This window comes from Coregonus clupeaformis, chromosome 6 (assembly GCF_020615455.1).
Source record: "Coregonus clupeaformis isolate EN_2021a chromosome 6, ASM2061545v1, whole genome shotgun sequence".
NCBI classification, from domain to species: Eukaryota; Metazoa; Chordata; class Actinopteri; order Salmoniformes; family Salmonidae; genus Coregonus; species Coregonus clupeaformis.
In genome coordinates, this window is record NC_059197.1 from 48,408,985 (window position 1) to 48,418,043 (window position 9,059).

Genomic DNA, 9,059 nt, shown 5'->3' on the forward strand with positions numbered 1-9,059 from the left:
AAAGCTGACACGAGTCGTTAGAAGGTAAGAGGTTCTTCCACATAGAAGAGCCTAGGGAATCCCAGGACATAGTGTCTATAATACTGTAATAAGCTCACAGTTGCTGTCACAAACTCTTAACTCCACACAGTTGTCACTGACTAATTAGATATTCATTTCCCACTGAGCAAACAATTTATAATCATTCTTATAAATTAATTTTAATATCAGGTTTTTGCTCAGTGGACCTTACTGTGTATTGACATTTGTCAATAAAACTCATGAATTGTTATTGTTTTGTTTTCCACTTGTAGCCCTGGTTGTCCTGAATAGACATGGGGAAAACACTTCAATGTGAGGCTAAATATGAGGACAGAGCAAGCAGATGAATGAAAGTTGTGAATTTCAGCTTTTTCAATGTACAAACATATGGGGCTGTTACAGAGGTCATAGGAGTTGGCAGGGATCGGTACATACAGTTTAGCACTGTTAACTTGAAAAACTCATCCATAACACGTGACACAAAGAACTTCAACCTCATTTCCTTCCTTTTATTTGGTATTTTTAAAACGATCTCTCAAGCAATCTCTCAATGTTTCTACATTTTTATAGAATGTCCTTGTACTAAGAAGGCATAGCTTGGTTGCTTCAGTGCCATCTCTATGATTCAGATATCAGTCTCATGTAAACATGATAATTGCATTTGAGGATGAGTGATTGACAGCTGTAAATGCATGTTGCCCCTTTCAACTTAAGACTCAAATTTCACATATGGTATTTGCAACGTAGATTTGGGTTGTAATATTGGGCTGGACAAGTTTGGTCATAGTGTTGTGTGCTACTAGTGAGACTGTTTCTACTACACTGGGATAAGGTTGAGTTGAGGCATTAAGACTTCATCTGTGGGACCTGTCGTAGCTGCAGTGAGAGGGCGAAGGGGAGAGGAGGGCAGTGCAGGGTGTGGTGGAGAAGGGAGGGGAAAGGGCATGGGTCAGTGGTTTGGTTGTTATTATTGGATCTGTCTGGTGGCCCCGTACGACATGCCAGTCTGGCTGGCCCCTTTGTTGGAGCCCATCTGCAGGCCAATCACACCCTTCCCCGCCTTCATCTGGTCGTCTGTGAACTCCCTCCGGTTCTCCTGGGCTTTCCTGCAAGGGTACGTGGACAATGAACTCAAAAACACACACTGGCACAGCACAATACATACCCCACACTGACTGAAAACACCAGCAATCCAACACCATCACTCTTCACATTCTTCTAACTCACTTGAAGAACCAGTTGGGGTCACCGCGGTAGTTGCCGTCATCCTTGGTGACAGCAACGCTGCCGAGGGACATCAGTGTCCTCTGGACTGCAGCCAAATCCTTCCCTGTCACCACAAAATCACAGCAGGGTCTTTAAGTCCCCACGCCATAGCTACAGCACACCACTACATCCGCTGTTATTTGTGGTATATGTAATGCCCTGTGTTGTGATTGTTTGATGAGATGCAAGATGGACATGCTTTGCGAACCTTCCCAGAGGTCCACGGTCTGGAACATGTCGGTCTTGATGACACCGTAGCTCTCGGCAGCAGTTAGGAACTGCGAGATCTGCTCCATCTGTTTGAAGGCCATGCTTGAGCTGGCTATCTTCTTGATGGGCTTGTTGTCCTTATGCAGACTGTTAATGAGCTCACTCAGGACCTGGGGAATAAGAACATAAAGCCAAGTGTATGTTGGCAGAAAGTAACCAACTGTACTGTCATATACTCTTGTGGGGTCCCCCAAGGTTCGATACTTGGCCCATTGTTGTTTTTAAATGTACAGGTATATGATCATCATCTGATTTCCAAAGTGTTTGTTTCTCCATTCTCTTTGCTGATGACACATCTTTACTCTGAATAAAGATGGTCCAAATAAATGTCTAATATGAATTCTGAATGCCGTTAAGTTAAAATGTACGTTTCAGTTTGAGGGGTCTTAGGCATTGGGTTGGTACTCACACATCCGTCCTTGAGCCAGTCCTGGAAGCCCAGTTTGCCAGCCTCGGGTTTCCCAACTCCAGATCCACACTGGGCCACAATCCACTGCACCACAAGCTCCTCCACCTCAGCGTCGTACTTCTTGTCAATCTTGTCCTGCACCACCCGGCTCATGCCATAAGATGGACCTTTGTTGGCCATGCCTACCTGAGGTCCCTTTCCCACCGAGAGGGAGAGAAGGATGGAGGGAGAGGGAGTGGAGTAGAACAGATATTAAATATATGGATATGTATGTGAGGAAAGGGTGTTGTTCTGTAATAGGGTTCCCCAACTGGCGGATTTTATTTGGAGCATTTAAAAAATATATATATATTGTTAGACATAAAAGACTAAAAACACAAGCCAAGTGATTTGAATTTTGGAAAATTGTCCCAAAGTATTCCCACGCATAATAGAGAGATATACAGTATGATATTGTATACTGTCACGACTTCCTCCGAAGCTGCCTCCACTCCTTGTTCGGGCAGGCTTCGGCGTTCGTCGTCACCGGCCTTCTAGCCACTGCCGCTCCATATCTCATCATTCCATTTGTCTTGTCTTGTCAATTACACACACCTGGTTCATATTCCCCTCATTAGTACATATAAGTGTTCCCTCTGCCCCCTTGTCCTTGTGGGTGATTGTTTCATGTGAGATGAGTGTAGCTCGGTGGAGCTACCTGTACTTTGTATTGCCGGGGTATATTTTCCCCGTGTGCCTGTATTTGTTCCAGTGCGCCTGTTTTGCGCACTGGACTGTTGACGCTATTCAGCGTAACTGTGTACTACGGAATAAACTCTGTATTCTGTGATTTACCCTCCTGCGCCTGACTCCTTCAAATCACACTCTCACATATACAAAATGTAAGCAAGGTTTGAAATGATTATGTTTTAGTCAAATATTATATCAATTTCGGCTTCTTGAGGTCAATTTGCAGTTTACAAATTATGTTCCGGCCCCCTGACCATCCGCTTGAGAAAAAATTATCCCGACGCAGAATCTAGTTGATGATCTTTGTTCTATGATGTCTGAGATCATCTTGATCTGGAATTAGACCTCAAAGTATTCCGTGATTCAGATGACATTGTCACATTGACTATGTATAATGTATGACAGTTTCTATATCAGTAGCGCCTGAGGTGACCATGTACATTACCATTTGCATGTCACTTGTGCTATGATCTGCTATCGTAACTAATACAAACTGACTCCTTTTTCCATTGGCCTTTGGCTGAAACAGACATTACCTTAGTTGCAAGTCAAGCCATTTCCAACAGCTCTGTGGATGTATAGGCAGATTCGCATGCGGACACATGCACACATGAAGACATTGGACAAATGGCACATTCACTCACAAACAAATACGCCTGCGAACACTTACACACACACATATAGATGTCATGCATTTATAAAGGCGTGTATTTGAGCCGCTCCCTCCCAAAGATGATTGCATGTCTCCGAATGCACACCAGTTTAGCCCATCTGCATTAATTACAGAACTAAATATCAGGAGCCAAAGTGCTGTACAATGGGAGCCCTAGAATCAGCAGAATTTCTCTTTTTGTATTTCTCTGCCTCTCTCTTAAACACACTAGGTGCCACCAACACCATTGCTTGCAAAACTGTTGCTTTTGGGCCAAGCTGCCAAGTGCAAAGCCCATATCAATGCACTCTTAGCACTCTTGTCACCTTGTTTGCCATCTTGAGGTCAGGATACCACGACGTGCCTGGGGGTTAAAGGTCAAATGTTAAATGTTACCACCTGGAGTTCACTTTCATCCTGATTGGACGTCATGCTGGGTCCTTCCCCAGACTGCTGTTGGATGGGGTAGCCAATGGCAATAGTAAAAGTAAGATCTGGCCACTTCATGTATGTCTCATAAGGAGACAGTTCCCTTATCTACACAGAAGGGTTATTCGGCTGTCCCCATAGGAGAACCCTTTTGGGTTCCATGTAGAACTCTCTGTGGAAAACGTTCTACATTGAACCGAAAGGTTTTTACCTGCAACCAAAAAGGGTTCTTCAAAGGGTTCTCCTATTGATACAGCCGAAGAACCCCTTTAGATTCTAGATAGCAACCTTTTTTTCCAAGTGTGTATTTGCACAGTTGGAGATGATGCCGAAACAGATCTCTTTCTCCACCGAACTACTCACACTCCACCACAAGGTCAGCGTGGACCCTTCCATGCCTACTATTTGAATGATAACCTGTAGCAAGCTCAAAAAACCTTACTAGCAGCAACACAAGCAACAAAAGGAAGACAATATTTATTCTTCAATCTTTATGCTTATTCATTCTTGTTTTCCTACAAAAAGATTCATTTGAAACTCAGCTCCCGTTTTTTCTCCAAGAGTTCCTGAATCCACGTTATGTGCCTCCATTTCCTCATTCCCATATTGACTCATCAGTTTAAGTCAGGCAACACTTAACAGAAAATGTATCGATCAGCTGCCATTAACCTAGTTTTCTGAGCCAGCAGTCATGTGTTGAACATTGGCATTAAGAGCATGTATCTGTTTCACCACATTGTGTTGGATTGGTAGCCATCAACACACAGCCCTGGACTGTCTGGCACTTGGCCCAGTCACACATGACTGCTGCTCCATCATCCAAAGAAGTAGACTAAGGCATAGGCCTTCTAGACACTATTTGCCAACAATCCAGTCACATGATTATGAAGCCTTCAAAATACAGAAACTTGAGAGGAGTTTTTTTTCAGTGTTTTCAAGCTGCTGGGTTGTTTCATGGTACCTTATTGCCAGACTGCTGTAGTACACAGGAGATCAAATTAACTCTTAACCATGAAGACAAGAAAAGTGTCTAATATATCCCTCCTCCTCCTCCTCCTCCTCCTCCTCCTCAGACCACAATAAGCTACCAACCTCACCCTTACACACACTCAGTCAAACCCTCGCACAGTGCATCATTATAGAAACATTACAGAGGAATGTGAGGAATGTCGGGCTGGTAGCTCTGTCATTACCTTTTTGCCCCAGTTGGTCTAGACCTATGCTTCATAAACAAGCATTTTGACCATCAGAAATTAGGCTGATGTTCTTCCAATGTGGAAAGCACCATTCTTCTGTGTGCCACTGCCAGTACAGGTCACTGCCTTCCACAGAGGGGATATGGATGGCCTGAGAGGTCAGTTCATGTGGGACGGGACCCTGGTTCCATTATGGTATTTATGTGTGCTAAGGGACCTACTGTACTGTTGGGTTTGGCATCAGGCCCTGTCTCTGATATCTCCAGATCAGTATGTCAGGCTGGCCTGTGGGTTGGCGTCAGTCTGGGTTGTGTGTGTGTGTGTGTGTGTGTTAATTACGTAGCTATGTTTCTATTTTGACCTGATTATAGTGAGTTCTACATTTGGTAGGATATGTGGACTATGTGTTTGGAGTATTGTCATTCGGTCTCTGAACTACATGTTGCTTCTCAACTACTGGTACTACAGTATGAAACAGTGTCCACTTATCCTAATGGAAATATGACATCACCATCCATCTCTCCTTTCATGTCTGTTTTACTTCTGTGTTTCTGTCTTGCCATGGTAACACAGCTGGCTGTCTCGCCATAAAGCACAGTTTGAAAGCTGTGGTCTGTGAACTGTGGCTAAAGCCATGACGTAATGCCAGCGGCTCTGCAGTGCCACTGAAATGGAGCTCAAGATAGTCTTATCTCCTGCTGCTGGTCAGCTCTCCTCTGAGACTTTGCTACTGCTCCTGCTAGGCCTCCTGTCCTGTAGATAACTCCACAGCTACTGAAGCTGCTGCTGGAGTTTTCTATTGTTATCTCTGTCTCTCAAACACAGACTTCTGTCCACTCACAGCAAACATTAGGATGAGAAACTGTATTGATTAATCCCATATAATCAATGAAAGCCGCTGTGTTTCTGTGTTACTTGTTTGCATCTTTGTCTGTGTGTGTGCGTGTCTTTCTTCTTTGGAAAGTGTGTCTGCCGTGAACTTTTGTTGGCTATTGAATTCCTAGCCAAAGCCCATGTATGGCAGTCATATATTTGCAAGTGAAAACTGAGCTATGCTGCCTATCCCAGATCTCTCTCTAGGACCAAACTGGTCAAACTGTTTTCGCTATTACCTTTACATCTTTGTGACTGATTCGGATGGGTATTCTACAGTAGAAACACGCTAGCTCATATCAGAACTACAGATCCCATCCTTCTCAGAAGGTATGCTCTAGCACCCAGTACACCATTGACCAAGACATCAACCCACATAGAGTATTAGTATTAGTATGTGTGTCTATTTACACACACAGTCACACACAGGATGGAGTATGAGACACACAGACATACAGTATGGATGATTAGAGAAACAATGAAAACATGGTTAGAGAAACACAATGCTCTGACAATGTTATTTTTCTCAAAGTCTTAATCGATGACATAGCTGACAGACAGCCATATGCGTCTTCTGGTTCTATACACTCAGGATAAGGCTTCCATCATAGGGCTGATAGACAATGCTCTCAGCAAAGTGTTCTTCTGACTGGAACCCAAAAGCAGCAACAGTAAAGAGAGATATACTCACTGTGTTAAAGTATGTAGCGAAGAGTCTTTCCTCTGTACAAGCGCTGGGTCAGGAGGTGTGTGTGTCCGTGTGTGTGTGACTGAGTGTTTGAATACTTCTAGCTCCAGCAAAGTCCTCCTTCGGAAAAGTGCTGGCTTAAAAGGACCAGACAAGCTGAAATGACTTCACTTCTCTTAAGCCTCGTTTACACCTTGTGCTAACATGTGAGTTTCATGATCTCATCAGTATGATCCAACCACTATCTGATCTGAAGGTTTGTCGCGTCTACACATTGTATTAAAATGTGTCTCTTATTCGTCCACTGTGTCCACATTGTGACCAGATTAACTGGTGCCTCCCTGTATGCAAATTATTTGAAAGATATTTTTTCAAAATAATTTGTATGTATTTACGGAAGCCATATTTACGGAAGCCATAAGTCAATGGTGCTACCTGTCAATGATTTTAAAGGACGGTGTAATGATTATTTAAATGGTTTGACCATCCAGATCTGTTTACACTTGATTGATATCCAGACACAATGCATGTCTGACTACCTCCAGAGGTGGTCAGGAAGATCTGATCACTATCAGATCACAATCTCTCTTTTATTCTACACAAATCTAGAAAATTGGGCACAATCGAAATGTGGACAAGATCAGGACAGGGCGCATGTTAGCACAATGTATAAACAGGGCTTTAGCTAAGAAGGCGAGAGGAAGAGAGAGAGGAAAAAGGAAACCACCGCCTTAAAAGGGCATGGGCTTTCTGTCTACTCTCCTTCCATCCCTCCCTCCTTTCGTCTATTACTTTCCCTCTCTCCTCCCCTCTTTCTTGTTTTTTCTCTTTTTTCCTTGTCCATTAAAAAAGTGCATCCTTATTTGGGAAGGCCTGTTCAGTACGAGGGGAGCTCTGCCAGGAGGCTCTGGTTTGGTCAGCAGGAATACTCCAAATACTTCACCACACCACTCCATCAGCAGAGGAGAGAGAGAGAGAGGCGCTGCCTGGGAAGAGAGGATGGAGGGATTGAGAAAAAGAGGGGATGGAAAGTGAGGCTTGAGCTAGAGTAGGAGGAGGTGATGGATAGAGGTGGTGTCGTTAAGGGCCCATCAGGATATCAGGCCCATTGATAGTGGCACAGACTGTTACAACAGACTCTGTCCATTGGGCCCTAATACATCATATTAACACAACATCTGTTCTTTCCCCCCTTCATATTTCCGAAAGTCTGTTATTGATTTCAGAAATTTGATGAGGGAGCGAGAGAGAGGAGAGGGGGGGGATGTGTGACCACAGAGATGGGAGGGCCATGCGAGAGAAGGAGGAGGGGGAGGAGTAGTAAAGGGAGGAGGAGGGGGAATCTGAGGTTGAGAGAGATAAATGAGTGAAGACAGGAGTCATCTCACCATCAGAGCACAGCAGACCTTTTATGTCCAGGATGCTCCTCAACTGGCCTGCTGAGTTGTGTTTGGGAAAGCGTGTGTGTGTGTGTGGTGAGAGAGAAATGGGGGTGGGGAAGAGAGGATGTGTGGATGTCGTAGTTAGTAACATATTCCCTCCTTATTACCACCACCTCTTCTCTTGCTAGACCCCAGTAGTGTAAACTCACTTTGCCTCACACCCAATGCCAACCATTGTTTCCTACATTAAGTCAGTTGTTGGGGCTTCTGTCTCACTGTGTCTCCTCCCATCTCATGAAGGTATCACTAGCCCGTTTAAACCTGGTGCTAACATGCGCCCTTTGTTCTGATCTTGTCCACATTCTGAATGTGGCCACATTTTTTGAGAGGTGTAGAAGATTAAACGACACATTGTGATCTGATTGTGATCGGATCTTCCTGACCACTTCGGGAGGTAGTCAGACACGCATTGTGTCTGGAATCTGGAAATCAATCAATCAAGCGTAAACGGATCTGGATGGTCAAACCATTTAAATAATCATTATACATCATTATATAAAAGTATTGACAGGTAGCACCATTGACTTATGGCATCAGTAATTCTCTTAAAATAAATAAGTCCATATTATTTTGAAATAATATTGATCAAATAATTTGCATACAGGGAGGCACCAGATAATCTGGTTACAATGTGGACACAGTAGACGGATAAGAGACACATTTTAAAATACAATGTGTAGACGCGACAAACCTTGATCAGATAGTGATTGAATCATATTTATCAGATCGAGAAACTCACATGTTAGCGCAAGGTGTAAACAAGGCATTTGTCTCAATGTGTCTCATCCCATGTCATCAAGGTATCACTGATGTCATTGGGCTGCCCTGACCCTCTCAGGCATGCTGATGTCACAGACAAGGGATGCCATGTTGTTCCATGTGTGGACTTGTGGAAGTAGGGCTTAATTGGTCGTAGCACTTCCTTATGCTGTTAGTACCATAGAATGAGCAGGTAACTATTCAAACTGAAATTATAATTGAATCCTTAGTCATTATTAAACATTTAGGAATAGGCTTTAGACTTTTCCCCCATTGCTTTTTTCCGCTTCAAGTGGTTTTTCATGTGAAAAAATACTGTGCACCT

General features: G+C 43.6%; 1 protein-coding gene across 2 annotated transcripts; it reads right to left on the reverse strand.

Annotated features, from left to right (window-relative positions):
• Positions 1–509: 509 nt before the first annotated feature.
• On the reverse strand, positions 510–6,674 carry LOC121567492 (transgelin). 2 transcript variants are annotated; one of them, XM_041877572.2, is made up of 6 exons: positions 6,537–6,674; positions 3,674–3,711; positions 1,967–2,161; positions 1,496–1,667; positions 1,249–1,351; positions 510–1,127 (listed from the first exon to the last, which is right to left on the reverse strand). In XM_041877572.2, exons 2-6 carry the CDS (start codon positions 3,683–3,685, stop codon positions 989–991), a joined length of 621 nt encoding a protein of 206 aa, XP_041733506.1. In that variant the 5' UTR covers positions 3,686–3,711; positions 6,537–6,674; the 3' UTR covers positions 510–988. The 2 variants fall into 2 exon arrangements, with proteins under 2 accessions (XP_041733506.1, XP_041733507.1); XM_041877573.2 differs by lacking the exon at positions 3,674–3,711 and having other exon boundaries at positions 6,537–6,672.
• Positions 6,675–9,059: the final 2,385 nt, after the last annotated feature.

What these genes read in the sequence shown, in the direction of transcription:
- LOC121567492 (XM_041877572.2), bottom strand. An exon ending in GACCGTGGACCTCTGGGAAG is followed by an intron (nt 1,352 to 1,495) that starts GTTCGCAAAGCA and finishes TTGTGGTGACAG; the next exon opens with GGAAGGATTTGGCTGCAGTC. An exon ending in GACCCCAACTGGTTCTTCAA is followed by an intron (nt 1,128 to 1,248) that starts GTGAGTTAGAAG and finishes GTACCCTTGCAG; the next exon opens with GAAAGCCCAGGAGAACCGGA.